Here is a 22,793-nt window from a genome sequence, read left to right as displayed (position 1 = left end):
AGATGTAGGGGGGAGCTGCTTGCCTTGCTGAAACAATTAGAAATATTGACTTCAATTATTTAAGTCATCTGAAGAAGGCAAGCAGGATTTGGTCACTGTGCAATCTTTTGTCAAGTGAAAGGATTTAAGATTCCTCACCTTTGCCTTTACTGAGCAACAGGAGCAGGGCACACAGTCCTGCCCTGTGCAGCTGTATGGTGCCAGATTCTCCACCCCAGGGCAGGTTAAAAGTAGTCAAACAGGCAGGGGTGGATCATTCAAGTGCATGGTGGAGCTGGGATCAGCTCCAGCTATCCCAGTTTAAGTTTTCAAGAGAAAAAGAGTTAGTTTCCAATGTCTGCTCTTTTTCTGCACAGATGCTCTCTGGTAAAGGACTTTACACACCGTGGTGGCACTTACTGCTGCAAAAGATGAGTAACTGCAAGGTGTGTTGTATGATCAGCTGAGTACGGAATGTGTTGCTCAGCCCCGATGGGTCTCTAAAGGTCATCTCTTAACTGGAAGGGATCAAGGCAGGGAGGAGGAGATCCTGGAATGAACTTGCCCCTGACAGTGCCTGTAGATGATTTCTGAGTCTTGTTTTCCTCCCTCCAGGAAATCTCCACCTGTGTGTGCAATGGGGATACACCACCAGCCTGCCCTCAGCACGGATCTGAGTGAGCAAATCACCCGTAGTGACTGCTGCGGGTACAGAGCTGCTCTGTGGCACACCATCAGGGCTTGGTGGGAGATACAGCTGGGAAAGGGCACTTGAGAAGACACTTAATTACATCAGTTGAAGGGGTTTTGATTATAATTCCTTATAAACAAGGGAGCTTTCACTGTTGTGATCAGAGTTCTAGATTAGGTTTATTAAGAGGCAGGTTTACTAAACAGTGCTGGATTATCAGACAATGTGATCTGGAAGTCCTGAAATGCTGAAGTGGTAGGTGTGACAGAAAGTCTTGAGCTAGATGGTTATTATCAGTGGAAAGTTAATTCTTTAACTGTCCCCCAATATTTCATTGAAGGTAAATAGTAGCTCCACTTCACTTTGTCTCCTGGTAAAAGGTGCTGCCCACAAATCACATTTTGCAAAATTGCATCTGCAGCCCAAATCCAACAATCCTGGCTGCTCTCAGCACCCAGCACCAGGAGTGAAAGCCAAATGTGCCCTAAATGTGCAACACAGGCTCTGACCCATGGCATAACCAGGGCAGCTGATGGAAAATGGCTTTTGGAGCTCACTTACCTGCACTGGGAGGTCACTGCTCCCACCAGCCTGGTGAGGCCAAGTGATATTGAACAAATTAACTTCCTTTTAGAGTCTTTTGATATACTTATTTATAAATGTGATGCAATTTTCTGGATGAAATAAACCATATACTGTAATTCTGTAAAGAATTCAGTGCTTGGTTAACAGACTGGATTTCCAGCACAAGAGATCCAGAATAAGCAACCTCAGTGAGAACTTTTCTGCATCTTTCTGTTCATCCGCGCAGTGCTGCAGTGCCTTTGGTGAGAAGCAGGAGAAAGGTGCAGGCTCCACATCCCTCTTGGCTCCTTGGCAGAGGCTGCCAACACAGATGCCAATTAATGTCAGCTGAGGTGGTGGCTGCTCTCATTTGGACACCTGCTCACAAGGACCTGGACTGAGACCATCGTGTTCCTCTTTCCAACTGACAGCTGTTCAGCATCCTGACAACTTTCATTCACTACAGAGCTGGAAGGAAATCAAGCTGGTGACCTACATGTAAAAGTCTCTCATCCCATTAACACATAAAACACTCCACCTCCTCTGAATTAAAATGGAATTAAATTTAAAAAAGTCTTTAGGTGAAAATCCTTATTAAAAATAAACACACCTTCTGGCATGAAAAAATTATTTTCCCCCTTCAAGAGTTGACTTACGTGAGCCATTTTTATTTTATTAAAGTATACTACAATTAAATTAACAGGGGTATAATTAACCTAATTTCCCCCATCGCTTAAAATAAAAGAAGGAGGAGAAGAAATGTTCCCCATAAAAAAATCCTTTAATTGCATAGATCTCTAGTAAAAGAAAAACAACACCCACTCCAACCAAGGAGACTCTCTGGATACAATACGGGGATGTTATGAATTATCAACAGGCTCAGGAGCAATTTGAATCTGATCTTTCTACCTAATTAGTTTTATTATTTCCCTATGTCAAAGCATGTCCCCGAGTTTCTTACATCATTTATTGAGGAGATTTTAATTGCACAAAGCCTTCAGAAGACAAAGTACCTGGCCCATGGTGCTTTGCTGGGATCAGAGAGCTCAGGGAAAGGCGGTTTGAAATCTAAACACAATGATCTCCCTCATCCTTTTCCTTTCAAGAGAGTTACAAAGACAACAAAAAGGAGTGTACTTTTTTTCTTCACCTGAGGGTGAACATAATACGCTCAGAATGCTTATTTACACTCACACTAACATCTTGAAAAATGAATGCAGCATAGGCAAATCTCTGCTGGAAGACCTTCTCTGGACAGCTGATGTGTCCGAGGCATCGCAGTCATGGCATCCCACCATCTGCTCCTTTTACTGCCACGGGGACACATCCAAAATGGATTACTTTGAGGATGTTCATGCCTTTTCAAACTCTGCAGGCACAACCAAACCAGTTCAGCTTAATGAAGTGCTGTGTGTGGTGAGGAGGGTAACACATGCAGAGCCATAAAAAGGGTGATGTGTACATCAGAGCATATTTCCAGAGCTGTGCGTGTCCTGCTTGCCAGGATTCACACACATTCTTTTCTACAGCTTGGGTATGTGAACTTTGCTTTGAATTCTGAGCCCTATTTAAGGTGTCTTTCATTTTTACAAATGTTTGAACTTGGAGAGAGCCAAACACTGCTGTCCTCACCCTGTGAGTATTTTCAGTAGCACCAGAGAGAATGTGAGCTGCAGAATTTGGCACATGCAGATTAATTCATGAATGCTGTTGCAAAACCTCAGAAAGAAAAACAAGCCCAAGTTTTGTGGAATTCAAAAATGGCTTAGGCATCTAAATTCATAAAGTTTCTTTTTTTTTTTTTTTTACTGATTTAGGAGAAAATAAGAGAATGTGCCAAACTAAGTCAACAGTCTAAAAATGAACATTGTTGAGACCAAGTGTTTAAGATCATCAGGCAGCCTTTCAAATAAAAGCTGCCAGGAATCAAACTAAGCTAAAAAGAGATAACAGCTCCTCTGTGAATCAGAGCAAACACTGCAGAATTACCAGGAATGTTTTTCTCACTGAAATTGCTTAAGAAAAAAAGAAAGAAAGAAAAGAAAAAAAAAGACTCAACACCTTTAGGATTGTATTTGGTCTTTGGCCTCTGGCAAGGTCATCATGAGGATGTCAAGAATCATCTGCATGAAAACATCCTTCTGACAATCTGATAAAATGAGATTTCCTGTGATTCTGGGTCTAAAGGACTTCAGACAAAGTTTAAAGCCTCTAAGGCTTTCTGTCATGGGGTTTGAAATGAATTCACATCTGGAAGTCATGATTAGCTGTACATCCAGTTGCTTTTTGCACTGTGGTTCAGATCCTCTGCATGAGTATATCTTTTTTTTGGAGCACTGTTTCAGAAATAAATAGGATATATGATTTTAAAGATACTGGCTTTGTTGTAAATACTATGCAAAGTAAGGGACACATGAAAAAAGATCATTTACACAGAACATGACTTGTTTCACCACAGTCTTAAGATGTGTGGTGAAATTACTGGGTTTGACTATATTTTGAGCAACATAACCTGTGGTATATTGTCTCTTTAGGAAGAGGCAATCTGTTGCTACCCCAGCTCAGATGTAGCACAAAAGAGATGTAGCACAAAAGAATATAGAACCAACAGAAAATGCCCACCCTAATGTGCTGGGTCTGCTCTAGTGCCCCTGTAGCCTCTGTGGTGTCACTCTACAGGGACACCAGGTGAAAAGAGCCATAAAAATAGCGGCTGACTGGACCCTTCAAATTCTGGCTTTGGACCCCGGCTTTAGAGCGCTCATCCCAGAGAATCAGTGACGCGACAGTGAGGCACACACCTCGACAAAACTTGTGCATCCTACTTTGCAGCCCAAGGGCCCACATGTTTTGGGACATACTGTTTAAAAGAATTAATGAGTCCTTACAGAAAGTGAATTTGCATCTGCTCTCTGATGAGCATGACCTCTTTTAATGCTGTTATCTGAATCTTTCCCCTCCCTGGTGGCTAAATGACATCAAAATCAGTCATGTTGGCTTAACCCACAGAGAGTAAATGTCCTCTAGACTGTTCATTTTCTTCCTTAAAAAAAAATGCATCAAAGGAGGCAAAGCTGGTGTTACTAAACATGTAGGACACAATGGGCTCCAGCTTTCTCGACCATTTAACTCTTCTAGCTCCGCAGCTCAAATGTGGATGTTCTAATTATTCCTTCCCTTACATAAACTGTTAGCAGGAAATTTTAAAGTAAAAACTAAGTGAGTTTTTTTTTCCAACACTGGCATAACATTCCCTATGCTTGTATGCCATATTTTCAACTTCTGACACTGTGTCAGAAAATTCTTGGCCATAAAACTGGTGGCTAAGCAGAGGTCAGAGTCCAGCCCCGAGAAATGATTTGGATGCAGCCACGTTGAATTGGAGGGTAATGGAATTTAACTGTACAGACACAAACGACACCATATTAATTAACCCCAGCACTTGCGAAAAGTCCCTGAGCAGTTTCAGTCACTCCACCAGAGGTGATCTCCATGGCCTTCAGACAGTTATTTGCCTGATTAACTCGTGAAGGTCTCTCTGTCTCTGACTGCCAGCTTTTAGAGCAGTTTGGGCCAGAGAGAGAGGACAGAAGGGCTGCAGCTCCTTCAGAAAACAGCATTTATTTACAGGATCATGCCCAAGGTCACCGAGACCTGCCTGACAGGCTGTTGCAGCACCAACAGCCGAGCTCAGTTCAATTCTCTCAGGCTGGGAAGCTCCTCCAACACCCAAGGTTCAGTGGGAAAGGGGTTTTCTTACTGCCTTGTGCCGTCTCCGAGCTGGTGGGTTTGATGACTCGATTTGCATCCTCGTGAAGGGCACCGAACCAGTCTTTTAGCCTCGAGGCCAGATTCCTCAGCTCTTTGTCTGTGCAAGCTAGGAAAAGAACAAAGCACCACACTGAGTCAGGAGCACCAGGGAAAAGCTTCTCCTCCCCAGAGAGTCCATTAGAAAAATTGTGTTTATGGTTGTAAAGTTCTCCTCATTAAGAGCGCTGAAGGAAAAAGAGAAGGTCAGGGAAAGGGATGCAAGCTAAAAAGAAAATGTAAGTCATTATGAATTATAAGTTGTACTCAAGTACTTCCGTGGAAGCTGACACGATTGGTGATGGAAGAAGCGCCAGGCAGAGCTCCCTGCTGGTTGGCAATTAGAGCTATGTGACTATTTAACTTCAATGTTTTCACCTTTTAGGATTTCAGAGAAATCCTCACTCACAGTGAGAAATATCACTCAAATAGATGGAGAGGAGGGACATCCTTGCCGAGACATGCCACTCGAAAAAGATGCGAGGGGTAATTTATAACCACATTTGGCTTGGTATAAGGCCATTATCACCGTAATAGAAAATATATATACTTATTATATACAGAAAAAATTGTTATGTTGCTCTAGTTCTATTGCAAATGAGACTCTGCCACCTCTGAAGGTTGTCAATTCCATTTGGTTATCTACTTAAAACATCTATTATCTTACAAATTTTACTGAGAAGTATCTAATTTTCCCAGAAACTTCTGCCAAGAGATTAATGTCCAGGTGAAGCAAATATTTTTAGGGAAGAAAGCTGCATTAGCCACGAGTTTCTGTCAAAAAAAATATATTCTTATTTCTGTATCATGTTTAGTGCTTAAAATTCACACACTCAGGCAATTTTATTATTCCTGCTGTGCAGTCATTCTACATTTTAAATGACATTTCTTGAAATACAGAGCAAGATTTTATGCCACAAAGGCAGACATCCTTCACAGTCACAATAAGTCTTCTCCATCTCACTGCACATTATAATATTCCTCCTTCCATCTTACTGAAGAACAATTGAGTCCCACAGCTCTCCCAAGTTAAACTCACGGCTCCAATGACAAGGAACTTACTGATATGTCATGGCTGTTCTGAGGATTTGTTTGTTGTCACACTTTAGTTTGGGACAGGAATAACTTGGAAGTTAAAAATAGAAATTGTAGCCATATCTAAATTTTAGGGGGGGAGAAAAAGAAAGATTTTTCCCTTTTTTTTTTTTTTTTTTTTTTTTTTCTGTAACACTGAAGGAATTTGATAAATTTTCCTATGAAAGATAAAAATATGAATTGTCTCTCTAAAGCTGAGTCCAGGTAAGGAAAAACCAGGTCTTAAACAAAACATCCCATCAATGTAAAACAAATGGAAGACAATGCAATGCTAACTGTAAAGTGGCCTACCTTGCTGAAAAAGCTTACCACTTTATTTTCTCACTTAAATTAACATTACATTCTGCCCATGGTAAACTATCTTATCTTTCCAAGTTGAGTGAAAAAAAAAAAAGAGGATTCATTCATCCAAGAAAGGAGTAGTATAGTTTTATTGTACAAATGTGATACCACAATAAATAATTATTGTGGCAAATGTCACCTTTAGGAGGCCAAGAGTGGAAATCTGGACTACAAACATCCATTCCTGTGCCTTCCTGACCCCTCACTGTGCCTTCTGGACAGGTACATTGAGCTTCACAGACATTCAAGGCACAGGAGAAAGAAATAATAGTAAAGAAAATATCTTCTAGAGCCATTTTCCTGACTCAGATTTGTGTACTTCCAAACACAAAGCCAACCCCAGACACCAAAGCAACCCAAAGTAAGCTAAACAATTTGAGGGACACTAAATTTGCTCCCAAACTCATCCTGTATGGAGGGCAGGAACAAGGAGCACCCTCATCTCCCCTCCCAGCCTCAGCAGCCTGAAGGATGCACTCCCCAGGGCCAAATAAAGTCTCTAAAATAAATCTCACAAAGTGGTCATTTGGTGTAAACTGCATTGACTGGGGTAATTGGAATCCATGCTTTTAAACTGCAATACAAACCAGGATTGAATGCACAGCATAGGTGGGACAGAAGTAATTAATTAATGGTAAACGGAAGTAATTCATGGTAAATCCTACTTGGAACAACTCCTCTCTATAACTGAGCCAATCAAACAAGTCCGAGTCTGTAAAATGCCATTTGTAATAAAGCCATTACCATTTTTCCATGTCTGTAACTTCAGCCATGTGGAGAAACAGCTTTTTTGGAGGGCAGTGTCTGACAGTGGACCCCGGGTGAATTTATTGCTCTTGTTTTTGCTGACCACAAACCCTGGAGATTTCCTTTGGAATTTGATCTGAGGTATGATTGACAGTAAGCCCAGAACTGGAGTTTTTTGCATTCTGGATAGTTTTTCTATGTATAACTGAGATATTCCTTAAGTATGCTGCTTAAGGATGATCCCACAGTGAGTATGATGTTGAGGTTCTCTCTTAGGACTGCAGTCTTTCTTCACTGGAATAAATGCTGTTTCGTGAGTCAAACAGGAGCAAACTTTGCTATTAATATGGAGTGAATAATAAATTTTGGGACAAGACTTCAAAAATTTAATGCAAAGTTCAGTTAAATTTCTATTCAGCTATTTAATGTCCTCAATCTTACTTTCTCCTGCACATTAAAATAGAGGAAGTATCCTTTTATTTTAGATTTCTTGTATTAAATTTAATTGTAATGCTACCATGCCGGGTTAAAAATATCCTCCCTTTCTACCCAATGCAACTGCATTCCATTTTTATTTATTTCATGTGAACATTATCAGAGGCATATAATCATTCTAAATTTGTTTGGTTTGGGGCACATTTGGGACACTTCAAAGTGGACTGACATTCAGAGGGCAGGACTCGCACACAAAGTCAGTGCTCCGGCATCCAGGAACCAGGGCACTCAATGTTTTATTTCTGGTGGTAGGGCCCATTAGTTGTATATCAATTAGAAAGCATAGCTCTGAGGAACCCCTCATCTGAGATCCTTACATATAAATTTACATTAGTAGAAGTTATAAAGCATTTTAAAGAACCCTGTTCATGAAAAGTGCAGTGCAAATGCACCTTTCTACTATTAATAGAAGTTTCAAGTCACATTTCTCAGATGAGAAGAACAGGGCTGTAGGAGGACTGGATGTGATAATGGGTCTCTTGCTATTTGAAGATTTATAAGGAGAGAACACTGGGGCTGCAAACAATATGGATATTGACATGACTTGAAGCACTGATTTAAAAATCCAGGCTGAAGAGAATCACCAAGGGAGGAACCTCTCCATAGTACCTCTCCTGCAACTGAAATCTGTCCAGTCAACTGTCAACAACCATTTAAAGCTGTGAAACAGACCCAAGTGCAAATATATGTAAGTAGGCATTTTCACTGGTGTGTATCTTCCCCAAGGTAAGAGACCCTGGCTCCAATTCATTTCCTACACCTTTTAAAGAGAAAACAACCCACAGTTCTTTACCTTTGCTATTTTATTGATGCCAACAAAGGTTCTGCTTTAGCAGCCATCTGATACCAGATCCTCCTGTAACATTACCTCTTGGATCCTTCCCCGCTGATGGCTTTGATGATCTGCTTACAGCCCACAGCTTCCCCGGAGCAGCAGCCTGGGATGGAGAGGCAGCTCACCAACCTGACCCCAGAGCACAGCCCCTGCCCGTGAGGTGGCAGCAGGACCTCGAGCAGGAGCAGAACCTGTCCCGGCTCTGAGTCTCAGCAATGGGAATTTGGGGGGAGGAGGATGTGAGAGCGGCTGGACGCAACAACACCCTCAAATCTGCATCTGCTGATGTGACAAATTATCCTGCAGAAATGATTTATTAACAAGCACCTAAAGTGCAGATTTATTCCCAAGGGTGAAGCACTGGGTCCAGCAGTTATTTATTCCTCACAAACTGAAAGCACTGTTGCTAAATACCCATTTTGACCAAGCAGAAAGCATTAATCTGACCTAATGGAAAGCCATTAGCATGCTGTAAAGGCTCAGGCTTTTATGGGCCTGCTTTTGTTATGGACTTTTGCAGCTCTACAGATACTAATCCATATACATCGGTGGTGAAAATGAGCAGTATAATATTTAATTTCACTCTTTCAGATAGGGACTTTCAACAGTACTTAGTGATAAAAATCAACATTAAAACTGAACTTACCTGTAGATGTATAAGATTAAATCAATACTGAATCACATCCCATTTTTACTCCATCCTAGCAAAGAAACATTGTCGAATCTCCATCCACTAACAAAATAAAAAAACACAAGCCTCACAACTCCTACTGCAGTGAATTCTAAGCAAAACTTAATACTTAGGAAGCACATTCTTGCAGGACTGTATGAGTGTCTCACTTGCTACTGGAATATTCTGGCACTGTGTGGCAAACAAGAAGTCCACATTGCCCAGGAACAAGTTACAGTGATATGTTACACTATTTCCCAACAAGTAAAGTATGCAACGAGGATGACAGAATGTGTACAAAAGGTTTTGTGTCATTTGACTTCCCTGTCATCTCTCTGGCATCTGTCTGTTGCCTTCTCCCTCCTACTGCTCTTGTTCTTACAAATAGTACAACATTCCCACCAATTACATGTGGAGAGACTGGTTCTGTGGGTTCATATTATTGTTATATAATACTAACTAGTCTCTTAGGTGGAGATTGATGAGCCCTGATTGCCAAAGGGATGCACCTCTGAGAGGTGGAACAGCTTCAACTATTTCTGTACTGTAGAAGGAAAGAAACTGCAAGTGCAGGGAAATAACAAAAAGAAAAAGTTGGAGCTTTAAAAAATGCATATTTAGTTACTGAGGTTAGCGTTCTTCTCATGCAAATTAAATCTTCAGCTTAGGGACATGCCACTACTTTTTAATGACCTACTTAAGGATGCAAACGTGCTGCCATGGACCAGAATCAACGGATTGTGGTCGAGGTGACCAGCCACAAAACGTAAATAAGAAACAGGAACCTTTGCAAGAGAGCCCATGGGTTGAGATGCTTTTGATTCCCCGAGCAACAAGAGGTAGTGGATGTATTATTGGAATCCAGCCCTGCCTGCTGCCTGGCTCACCAGCAGAAACCTGCTCTGTTGGTACCATATGTGAGTGGTAACAAATGGTCCAGTCATTTGTCCTGTGAGCCTGGAGGACAAGTCCATTTAGTTTTGATTAAAACGTGATATAGCACAGACCTAAATGCCATTGCCCAATAGTGATCTATTCCTCCAGTTAAAAGTAGGATGGCATTATTTCAGCAATTCAGAAGGGAAAAAAAAATCACACTTTTGTATTTTTGAAGACTAACTCAACAAAATTATATGGTAAAACATATTGAAAAACAATGTGGCAACACTTCTTAAAAAAGGTTTGACATAAATGTACCTTAGCACAGAGGCTGACAGGAGATCTTCTCTTCCAAGCACTAATTTTTATATTATCTTTGTATTTTGCATGCTTTGTAAAAAGAAAATGCAATTTTAACCATGCTTTCTCTGACAAATATCATGACATTTTCTTGTAGGTAAGTCACCATCTTATTTCACCCTGCTATAATTGTGTCCACATGTGTGTGGATTATTAAAACAGGCAGTTAAAAAAATTGTAGCATCTTTTGGACTAAGGGGGTGGATCTGCTCCCAGAAATGCAGAATAGTGCTCTAAACGCTGCTGCTGCAGGAGCTGGTTTGAAAGTAAAGATAAATTCAGGGCTGTGCTAACCTTCCAGTTCCAATCCAGCTCCACACAGATACATACAAACATACACACATCTGGCTGACTTGTAGATGAGTCCCAAGTGTTTTTGATGTGATATTCTGGTGATGCAACTCTGGTGATAATCACCCCCACAAATATTTCACTGTTCGTGGTTGGAAGGAGTAATGCTCTAATTTGTTCTTTTCATTGAGGCCCCAGGCAACTTCTTATAACAATAAAATATAAAGTATTATGCCAATAATTTTATGGAGTAGAAAGCAATGGATTGTTTGCTGTTACTGTGAGGAAAGGTAGCGCATTCCAAACATGCCTTACTGGTCCAATCAATGAACAGCTCACATGTAAAATTGCCCCCGTAGTCACCAACATTTCCTGACAAAATTCTACGTGGATATATTTGTCTAACTGCATTTTTGGCACTCACTGGCTATTCTTCCCAGCGTTGACACCTATGCTGATAACCACCTCTGATCCTTCTGTCACCTGTTTTGCCTTGTCTTATATATACAGCATCAGATGCCAAGATCCTGCAGCTCAGACTTTGAGATGATTACAGGAGCAGCTGAGTTATTGGGAAGATGAAAAAGGCTTTGATCTGAAGCTTCTTTAAAATGGCACATTTAAAACACAAAGCTCAGCTAGAACTGTGTGAAGGAAGATTGAGAGCTACAAAGCTCCCTTGCCAGCACTGGAGGCAAAGTGTACATCTGCTTTCCTAGTACTTACTGCTACTTCCTTTTGTGCTCACATTAATTGTGAAACCTTGGAAAGTTCATCCTTGCCAGGTGATTAAGAAGCCTGGAGTTTTATTTTGAATACATCCACACTATAATGATGGTGGGGTTCTGTCAAAGCCAAGCAGGAAGCTTGTGGGAGTAACGTCCCTCGTGACATTCTGGCCATGTCAGGTACTAATTAAAATGTTATCTCCTGCATGGTTCTTAGCCTCCCAAAATTCGTTTGCCAGCTCACTCTAATGGCCTCATTCAATTCTTTCATAATACCTGAAAGGTGGAATAGAGTTACATCAATTGAAAACTAAAGCAGAGCAAATAAAAATGTCAGACTGAGTGGACTTTTCCAACAATTCATATAGCACTCTAGATAAAAAAAGGCGTTATAGAGTCATCACCTCCTTTCTTGCCTTCCTTCTTCCCTCCCTCTCTCCCTCTCTGTTTTTTACACTCTATTCTGAACAGATGTCCCCAGCAGATCTCAGAGAAGAGACTCCAGCTGACTTTAGCCATGGCCTGTCCAGCACTGTCCAATCTTTGCAGGAGGGTTGAGGTCTTAGAAAAACTGACCACTGCTCTGAGTTCAAAGCAGTGTTTAAAGTAAACACACAGCTCACAGCCCAGGGGAGGTTTTCACAGGTATTTGACTTTGCTGCTGACAGCTCAGCAGATATTGCACTCTAAGGCATTGGGAAGAACAAATAAGCAAAGCTGGAAGAATAATTAGGAGTAGAAACAAAACTCACTGTGGTTAAAATGAAGGAATTGTGGGACAGTTGTTTTTCGACAAAGAGTATAGGCTACCACAGTGTGTGTGTTTGGGCTTTAAACGGAATTGTTTCCCACAGACCTTCCAAAGCCACAGCTGACAATGTTAGAGACAACCTGCTAAACTTCACATCCAGGAGGCTGTTTTGCTCCCCTTGCTGCACAAAGAGAAATTTAGATTCTGATCTTCAATAAAAAACGTTCTCAGTTACAGTCGTTGTAAATAACTCGAGCTGGTGATGTTAAGGGCAGCTGCTACTTTCCATAAAGAAAATAGCCTTGAGTTGGAAAGACCAAATTATTTTCAGGAAGTAAAATTAGTAATTTGACAGTATTTGAGAAGAAATGGGCAGATCTATTTATGTCTAATTGGAGCAGGAAAGCAACAGTCAAGAATAAAAATGAAAAGACTATATATAGGAGAAAAAGTGAAAACACAGGATGATTTCACAGAATGCCTATGTTGAAACATATGCACATGCACCACTTCTCAAAAAGAAATTGAAAATATTACTATATATTAAATGAGCTGTAAGAGAGCTCTAATTTTTATAGTTCCTTGTGCAATCACAGATAGACCTAAAATGAATTGAAAAAAAAAACAAGACACACACACACACACAATGGCAGTAGATATATTTTTCTAAAACGTCATAGTAAAAAGTGATATCCATTATTATTTGATACCATTCTTTTAAAACACGTGAAGGTGGTTCATGGGATAAAACTGCTTTTACACAATTCTGTTCTTCTGACACTACTCTCAAAGTTTGTTCAAACCTAAAATTAAGGAGTTCCCAGTTAGTCACTGGGGTTTTTTTCTTTGCCCTAATGTGAAAAGTTTTTAATTTTATGGGCAGCAAGATCCAAATGCCAGTGTGTGCTGGATATGCTTTATTTTGGAGGTAATATTTGGGCTCTCCGCCATCACCTCACCATAATGATCATTGCTCTACCTGAAGAAAAGAACTGCGGAATATTGTACAGAAAGGCAAAGGCAGGCCTCTCCCTGTGCAGCCTGAGTGGATCTAGCACAGGGCATTTCCAGAGTGACAGTGAGCAGTAGGATTGACCTGACTTCTCACAGGAAAAAAAAAACAAACACCCCACATTCTTCCCAGAATCCCTGCCAGGGTAGCAGATACTGCCTAAAACTTGCAGAGGGACCCAGGAATTGATTGGAAAGACTCCTTCTTCCAGGAACTGGTGCTCTATCAGGCAGAAAAAAAGAGGGAAACAATTGAGTAGATTCACTTAATTTTTATTGGAGCCCACCATCCTTATTCTCTTCCTGAGGGACCCTTGAAAAGCAACAGATAAATCCAATTTGCCCATGCTTGAGCAGGATAGAGAGAGAGATACTCGTGAGTCAGCATATGCCAGCAGAAGCTGGTTTTCCCCCTCATTAACTTTTTTGCACATCAGCTGATTTTTACTTTATACTGAGTATATTCCTGTGCTTATTTTCTCTGTTCCCTACAGAATGTCATCACATCTGATACCACCAGGGCTTCATTAATGTAAAATGTTGTCATGTGGTGAATTATTCTTAAACGAGAAAACACAGACAGCCCTAGAAGAGAAAATGAGGAGTTGTAGGACAGCATGTGGCTAGGAGCATTTGAAGGTGTCCCACAGGAATTCCTTCAGCAAATTGCTGGGAAATCTGATTGAAATTCAATCAGAAAGTGCAAATGAGACAACATAGCTCCCCTGTGGACTGCAAAGACGCCCTGGCAGGAAATCAGAACCATCTCTGCACTGCTGCACCTTGCAAAGGCAGAAATGCACAAATACCAGGAGGAAATGCAGCGCGGTGACCCCGCGCTCAGGGCGGCACGGAATGACCAAGAGCAGCAGAAACCACCATGAGGAAATACAAGAGCCCTGAATATTGGGAACCAAATTTGCATGGATTTATGATCTGCCTAGGGTTTTATTGGAGCCATTTGTACACCAGAGCGGTGCCATTAAGAGGAGAGAAGAGCAATGGGTGTGTGAGCAAACACACTTGTCTGGGATGGTTCATCAACGCTCAAGGGCATCCCATTAACAAAGGCATTAGAATGCACTTCCCATTAGATGCACAAGGAAGTGCATCACAAGCAGGGGTTTGGCTTCTGCGCAGACAACTCTGTTGTGTGCTGTGAGCAGAGGGACTGTAGACACTTCCCAAGGGACAGGACCCCAGCTGGGGGTGAAATGAATGAACACCTCCTCCCTGACAGAACCGTGGGAACTTGCCTGAATCTACCCTGGCAAAGGGGTGGAGTGGTTCCACTTTTAACAAACCTTGGTGCTTTTGGCTGAGGTGGTCACTGACACTGTCCTGGCCTCTGATTCTGGACTAAAGAGCTGGAGTACTGCTAAAGCACAAAACAAACTTCTCCAGGATTGAAAAGAGGATATCTAAGATGAACTGAGTGTCAGAGAAGGCTGTAGATAAAAAAGGCTCAAAACACTCACTGTTATTTGCTTACTGTAACATGTATTACCTCATGTAGCTACAAAATTTCATTTAGCAGAGTAAAGAAAAATACGAGATGGGCTTCCTAATGAGCACCTGGCACTCAGAAGCTGTGGGAATCAAAAACTTCAAGAAAGTATGGAATGTAGCCGCAAACATCTTCTACTAATGCATGTTTTGAAGAATCATTTAAAGAAATGTCAATTCTTTTCTCAGCTCTTGATGTGCATTTGTGTATTTTTAAGGTCTTTAGGAGGTAGGATTGAGTTTTGTGTATTCAAGGATATGGTTTATTGAAAATGTCCCAATTTTTAAAGATGTTTGCACTATTAAAAATTTAACATCCAAAATAATAGAAAAGCAGCAAGTGAGATCAAAAACATCCTGTGGCATTATGAAAAACATAAGCTGTGCAATTCCAGAAAAGATAAAAATGGCTTGTGTGAAAGGAATTTGTTTTGTAGAAAAAAAAAAGAGAGACAGATTTGGAACTGTGGCTGAGAAAGCTTTGAAAGTGGCCAGGCTGACAGGGTGTATTGTAGGGCAGTTGTAAGCTCTTGTAGATGCAATTATTATCATCTCCCCAAAGCACAGGCAAGACTGCGAGCAAAAAAAAGCAAAGATAGGAGAAAAGGCTGCCTGAAAAAGAGACCCCCTGCTTCCTCAGGCCTAGATGCTGACTTGCTGATGGCTTAAGCCAAAGTCAAAATGATCTGAATCTAATTTAAAATGTGGTCATTCTGAAGAAAATTAAATTTCTGGATTGTACCTGCTGAAAGAATGGGTGAGGAAAGAGAAATGTTCTGGGAGGGGGGTAGCAGCAGGGGTCTGAATGAGATCTGGGTCAGTTTTCCAGCCCTATCCCCTGCCAGGCCACAGAAGTGCTCTTCAGAGTAATTATGTCATCAGAGTGGCTGTGGATCAATGTTCTCAAAGTGTTTGCAATTAGAAAATTTTGTCAAAGGTCCAGCCAGGCATCCTGGAGGACTGAGCATTTGGAATCAGGGTAAGGCTGTACACTGTGCAAACATCAGCAGCTTTCCAGTGGCAGCTCTGACACTGGGAACTCCGAGGCTGTGCTGGTTTCTCTAATGCTGCAGAGAGCTGCCTACAGGAATTCATCCTTTGATGAAAACAGGATTTTGCCTAGATTTTTATTTATCAGGCTGTCCAGTTCAAATCCCAGATTTCAGTACATGTAGACCACACTACTGAAATTAGACTATGGGCCGGCATCTGATTTTCCAAGGTTCTGAATTTACACGGGTAGCTGAAAGTTTCAGGTGTCCCACATTGAAAGAATTTTAGAATGTATTTTTTACTCTTCCTCCAAAAGTTGCCTTCTGCCTTTGAGATTTCACTATTCCTTTAGTGCTCCTTAAGGATGCAGGGATATAATTTCATATTCCATACCTTTAATTTTTTTTTTTTTTTTAATTCACTATAGAGCTGGAATGTACTTGCCCCATTTTGCCACAACCTCCTGGACATTGAAGGATCTGCAGATGACAGGACTTTAGTGCACGATTTGCTAACCCTGTCAGGAAAAGCAGCCATCCCATAAAGGCAACTTATCATTTCAATGCGAGCAAATAACCACAGGCTGTTCTATGTGTGCCTCGGTGCTAAGATCAAAAACAATTCCCTATTACACTTGCTATGACTGATCATAGAAACGCACTTCTAATGTTAAGATAATCTTAGAGAAGTCACTGGGAATTTATTTTTCTTCCTGAAGCCTTCCCTGACAGCAACAGGAGACTGGATTTAAGTATCTGTGTACCAACAGGTGGAGGGGACACACATTCACTCTTGCTCACAGACTCACAGAGCTGCCTCCATGCAAGTAATAATGCAAAAGGTTCTTCCTCCTTCAGTTCTTGTAAAGGCAGGCAGTAAAGAGAAAAAAAATCACCCTTGGATTAATACCCTCTGTCTGTAAAAAGCACTGCTGAAAGCCCAATTATTTTGACAGATACAGAGGAAAGCAAAAAAAAAAAAAAAAAAAAAAAAAGGGACTTAGGTAAATTACAATGGAAGAACTCAATGTATATCTGAAAGTATCTCAGGATTTTGGAGTAAATAATGCTTTCAAAGGAAATGGTAATCTTTCTGCATTGAAAGCTTCTGATCTTACCATCTTTACTTCAGATCATGGTACTGAGCATCATTACAAGAATGTGCTCTTTGAAGCATGTGTACTCTATTTTCCTTCTATTCATCATAAATACTCTCTCTGTGAAAGCATGCTCTGCCACTGTGCACACATTTTTCTTTCTAAGATTTAATTCATTTCCTAAAGAAACATCATGCAAAAATCAATCTTGCCAGTACAAGTTCACAAGGCCTGATTCATTTAACAGATGATTTATTGACAACTGTGAGATAGAAAATAATGGAATGTTGTTACTAAGAGCGACATTACAGATTCCCAACAGTGTGTACAGCAATGGTACACACAGAGATGTTAATGCTCCTTCATGGCCAAGGGAAACATTGCGAGAGGAAAGAAGAGAGCTGGCCATGGCTCATGGCTGGATTCCAGCTTCTATTCCCCCTAACACGCCCACCTAATGTTATTGCATAAATCCTGACCTTTGCTGGTGTTGGTTTGATTGAAAAGCAATAGTTTGTGGGAAGAGAGATAAGAAAGCCAGTGTCCTTTTACATAATCAGTTCTTCAGAGAAAATGTGAAAGTCCCACCGAAAGTGCATACGAAGGAGCAGAGCCCAGCTGAGTGTGGTAGTTGATGGTGATAACTAATCTGGAAAGCACTTGTCTAAGTAGTGTCACACACAGGGATTAAAGACTTCCCTTTTCTCTTTCTTACTTGTCCCTTTTTCACACTGCCAAAGAAAGCAGAGTTTGCAGTTCTCCAGGCTGAATACACTTTGGATTTCATACTATGGTGTATAGATCCTTTTTATTTTCTACTAGAGAAGACATGGGGAAAAGAACCAATTCCTTACACCACCCCCTTACCTATATATTCCACAAGTGTGGTGGGATCCTGGACTGCCTCATAAAAATAAAGATTTCCCCTGAGCTGTCTTATGCCCTCATATTCATCATGACTCGAGTGATCGAATGTGACCTTCAGCAGGATAACTGCTTTGCTGTCCCCAAGTCAGGTGTTAAATCATTCAAATTTTAGTTCAACAGCTCTTGTAAAAGAGTCGAAGCCCGAATGTCAGGTGTTCACACTCCTGATTCAAAGTACCTGCACACACCCTGGGCAGAGAGCATCTGGTCCCAGGTACAGAAACAGCTTTGACATCTTGCTTGGTCCTGAGGACCGAGGAGCTGGGGCTGAGCTGGCAGAAAAATGCCCTGTGTGCTCCAGATCTCATGGCCAGAATCCTCAGGGGGAACTCAGCAAAAAGACCATTTGACTCCTAGAAAGCAGCAATGAAACATCGCTGGGCTGCATTAGAAAGCAAAGAGTTCTGAGCACAGCCTGTCCCACCAGATTGGTCCCTCAGAGATCTGACCCTGTGCCACACTTCTAAATCCCAGCACTGCATAGCTGAGAAGTTGGTTTCTTAAGTGACCCATCATGCTCAATGCTAGACAAGCATAGGAAACAACTTCTCATGCATGAAAGACTCTATGCTTTTTGGAAAAAGTAAAAAAGTAAAGCAAATCCTTAATCCTTCTTTCTGAAAAATAGCAGGAAAAGAAATTACTCCTGCAGATTTCTAAAGTGCAAAAAGTGAGGAATGTTTGGCATGCTTCATTAAACAGACAAAAATAGAAAACATTTTGAAAACACAGAGTTGAATACATCCACAGGACTCCATAGAAAAAAAAAGAAGGCAAGATTAAGATCTGTTCCCAGAAAGATAATTTAAACCCAGAATGATACATTCCCTCCCTAGTACTCAGTCTACAAATAGGATGATTTAACGGAGACCCTCAAAATCTCTGTAACAGAAACTCAGGAAAAACTGATTAATTCAATTGTACTATATTGCACTGTCAAAATTATAAAGTGAAAATGTTAACTCAGCCTACAAGGCCTTTTTTACTGTGTAACAGAATTCAGCTGTAATTAAAAAAAAATCTCAAGCACCCACATTTCAAGAAAACAAGTCTGTATATTTTCCTCTGTCAGAAGAAGGGTGAGTGGGAAGCCCGGGAGGCAGGAACTCAGGCAGTGGTGTATTTACAGCCAACAGTCACAAGGTAGCAGCACAAAACATCAGTCTAAAGGATTTCTTGAGGATCCCCGGGAGGTGGAGGTGACGAGGACACAGCTCTAAGTGTGCAGGGAACACAACTTGTGGCAATCAAGTGCTTAGTGGGGAGGAAGTTCAGTGCTGGGGTAGCCTGTGCCAACCTCTGAGCCAGCCAGTAAAAGCCCCAAAAATGAACAGACCTTTTTTTGGATTTCCATGAGGTGAGAGAAGTGGAATATGACCCGACATCAGGGCACAAGGAGAGCAGGGAGCAGAGGAGGTTTGGCAGGGTCATGGAAGGAAACCTCACATCTAACAGTGTCTCACAGCTTACAAATTGGCTGCTCAGTTCCTGAGCTGACCTGCTTTTGAACAAGAGCTGATTGTTTTCCCCTTCCAGTACCCTCTCTGTGCACTTTTAAAAGGAAAAGGATTCATATCAATTCCCCATATGTTGCACTGCATATACAGGATGATGGAGTATGTATGCATGCACAGTAACTCGGGATTTTCAAAAGTAAATCTGTATTCTAGGACATAAATGTGGAGGTCAATAGGTCAGCAAAGATTAATCCATTCATTCTTTAGCTCCTATAAGGGTGGAAGGACTCAGAAATGAACTGTGATCTGCAATAGAGTTGTAGCTGGATATTCACAGATTTCTCAAGAGCTGGATTTTTTGGCTATTGATCTGCCAATCACTTTTCTGTCAGAGGAAATTCAGTTATACAAGTCTCACTGAGCCTTTTTCACCTGGTTGCTTTTGTAGAAGTTGTGTTTGTTGTATATCCGAATCTTTTATGGTATCTCAGAATGAAAAATTCAATAGCTGCTGTGTTGAATTCTAAAGATAATTATTCTGCTTGTTTAGAAAATGAAAATGACATCCACTTTTCTGTCCTCTTGCTGTCACCATCAGTTTACTGTCAAACAGCTTGGTATATTTTACTAAATTAAAAAAAAAGTATCTTTTGTTATACTGGTGTTGTCTGGGCAAATGCTACAGCTATGGCATTGTCCCCGCTATCAGAATACATTTGTAAAACTGTTGAATAAAAGCCCTCTAGTACAGGAGTAACTGTGACTTCTCACTTTAAGAATGTTGCAATCATTCTTCTTACTACAAATCTACCATAAATCCCAGTGATCTCCCCATTTTCTGGGAACTTACTCAACTCCCCCTCTGTTCCAAAGCACCACCAGAATTTCCTTCCCAGCTCAGCATCCACCTTCTGCACACCAGTAAAGACAGATTCATCCATTCCAAATGGATCCAACATTGATGCCAACCCCTCTTCTCCTATTTCTCCAACTCTCAGCTACCTTCAGTGCAGTTTTCTCAAGAATCTTGTTGTCCCAGGTTTCTGCCTCCCACATTTTTCTGCCTGTCTTCTTGCAGGTCCCATCCCTGCTCTCTGCAGCAATCTGGGAGATGTCCTCTGTCCCCACTCTCCTTTTGATCTCCACAAACACAAGATCAGTTCAATTTCCAAGACATACATGTGAAAGATGGATGGATTGACTTCTTCCCATCAAATTGAAACTTTGGCCTAAATTTCATACACCTCACAAATGCCAGCTGGTCAGCTTACATTCCCCACAGGCAGAACTGAGCTCCTCATTGCTCCTCTCTAGTCTTCAAACCCCTTCACTGCAGATTTCCCCCCACCCTTTTTCTTATGCTTGTAATGAGGCTGCAGACTTTCCCAGGACTGTCTCAAGTTTATCTCTGCCTAAATGTTGTGCAAAGTCAGTAAATGATACTTTAAAACATCATTTCCAATCCATTCTCATAGGTAAGCCGGTTTTATCAGTTCTCCTCCTGCCTATTCTCACGCCCTTTCCTCTGGCCTTGCTGAGTCCCACCATCTTCTGTTCACGTCCTTCCAAAGGGCTTCTGCAGAGACAATTTCACAAAGACAAAATGGCCCAGCTCCTTCTGCTGACCACGCCATCTCTGCTCCCTGCATCTTCCCACTGCTCTCCCAGTCCCCACAGAGCACATGAGCTGTAAGTCTCAGTTTTGAGACCCTTCACAGTTTCTGTTTCACTTCCAATCACACCTCTACTGAGCCATCACTGACTTCTCTCTGTTAACGATGACAGCCTTTATTACCCAGTTGCTAAATTTTGAAACAAGTATCTTCAGCTTTTCTTGTCATACCTGTCAGAAACTCTCTGTAAACACCTGCAAAGTCATGTTCAGAGACTTCTGACACTCAGCTTTAACACGATGCCTACAAAAAACCCAGATAAAAACATGACAATTCTTGTCTGGGGCGCTGACTGTAAGACTGCACATGCTGCTGACCTGTGCTGGCACATTTTTAATTAGCAGTGCTGGTGTTGTTTCTTCCCTTTGCTTTATGTAGGTTGTAAACTTTTTGCTTAGAAACCGTATTTTTTTTCCTTTTTCATGAAATGGGCATAGCAAATATCTGACTACTTTATTAGCTAAGCAAGGAAATTGTTAAAAGGAAGGTGACTTAAAATAGAGAACTGTATAACCCCTTCCAGATGCACAAAATGTATCTTGTAAAGGATATGAATATAACAATTTGGCATTGTGTCAGAAAGAAAACCCACTAATTGGGATGGATGACGATAAAGAGAAAATCAAAAATTCATGGCATGATTTAGTTCAATGTAAATCTGAAAAACACCCCAGCAGTGTCAGGGAAATTATTCTATATTTGTTTAAGCGAGAGGCTGCACAGGATGCAATTGAGCCATCTGTGCTTGGCCCATCTGTACTTTGCGAAGTACTGTAGGACTGTACTGCACCATTTCTGCTGTCAAACTTTGGAGACGTTACAAGAGATGCCAAGGAGCATGAATGGTGGGTGACAGCACATCGACTGAGATCTCTTTTTCAAATTGTCTTCTCTCTATTCCCTTACAGATGCATTCCAAATCAAAATCACTGACTAAATCTTCCTAAGAACTCCTTGAAATTACTTTTTTTTTTGTCCTAAATTGCTCAGCTATTTCTACTCTTCAGTGGAAAGACAAACTACCACCATGTGTTATTGATTGTATATAAAAAATAAAATAAACAGTGCTCTAAATAACAGAACTAAGAAAGTCTGCTTTGCTTCAGATTTGTTTCCTATGTCCCCAGTGGCTTTGAGCCCATAGAAATCTCTAAAGTCACATGTGCCAAAGTCATGCCCAAACTACCTTTTCACAAAATTAAATCTCCAAGGAGCAGCTTACAGCGACTTTCCTTCTGTCTGCAGGGCTGGTGTCAGGCCAAACTTCTGTCAAATCTTCCCCCTGGGCCTCTTTTTTCAGCCCATCTCTCAATTTTTGCCCCCAACCAGATAGGAATCACCACTTCCACTTCTCCGCTTGAGATTATTTGTAGGTTCAACAGGTGTGAAAGGCAGTTCAGCAGACAGGTTTCCCAGCTTTTATAAAAAACACCTCAAATGTATTTAAATGCAATAGACAAAAATAGTTCTTGATTCAGACAATTCCTCTCCATGGGTTTATTTTAAAAGCCACGAAAATTATGTTGAAGCCATCAGAGTACTGATGTGGAGGCCTTTCCCCCCCACTCTGCCGTGAGGAAACCGCTCTGCTGCATTTACCAGCGACACAGAGACACAGGGTCTCTGCCATCGGATGGGATCTCCTTTCAGTGGCTTCTTTCCTCTTAGATACAACAAAGGCAGCTGCAATGAATTCATATCTATATTTCCAGAAAACACTGCAGTTAAGTGTGAGTGGGCTGATACAAACCCTTACTAGCAGAGAATCATATATGTGCTGCAAAGAAAGTAGTAAAACCCATTTAGCTGTGAATTAATACATAATGAACAACTGAAGAAAATTATTTCAGTCTAGTGCTGCTGACCTGCTTCAACACTTCCTTCCTTTTTCTCTAA

The 22,793-nt window shown here is 41.1% G+C and overlaps 1 protein-coding gene across 1 annotated transcript in view; it reads right to left on the bottom strand.

The window, feature by feature from the left end:
- Window positions 1–22,793, bottom strand: part of SPOCK1 (SPARC (osteonectin), cwcv and kazal like domains proteoglycan 1) — a 271,592-nt gene that overhangs the window by 13,382 nt on the left and 235,417 nt on the right. Inside the window, exon 7 of the mRNA XM_066197356.1 lies at window positions 4,995–5,111. Within this exon, the coding sequence (XP_066053453.1) occupies window positions 4,995–5,111 (117 nt within the window). The remainder of the gene's footprint in view (window positions 1–4,994; window positions 5,112–22,793) is intronic.

The sequence above is a fragment of the Chamaea fasciata genome, unplaced genomic scaffold, assembly GCF_029207755.1.
Source record: "Chamaea fasciata isolate MVZ Bird 193981 ecotype frontalis unplaced genomic scaffold, bChaFas1.0.hap1 SCAF_15, whole genome shotgun sequence".
Classification (NCBI taxonomy): domain Eukaryota; kingdom Metazoa; phylum Chordata; class Aves; order Passeriformes; family Sylviidae; genus Chamaea; species Chamaea fasciata.
This window is presented reverse-complemented; position numbering and strand designations above follow the sequence as displayed.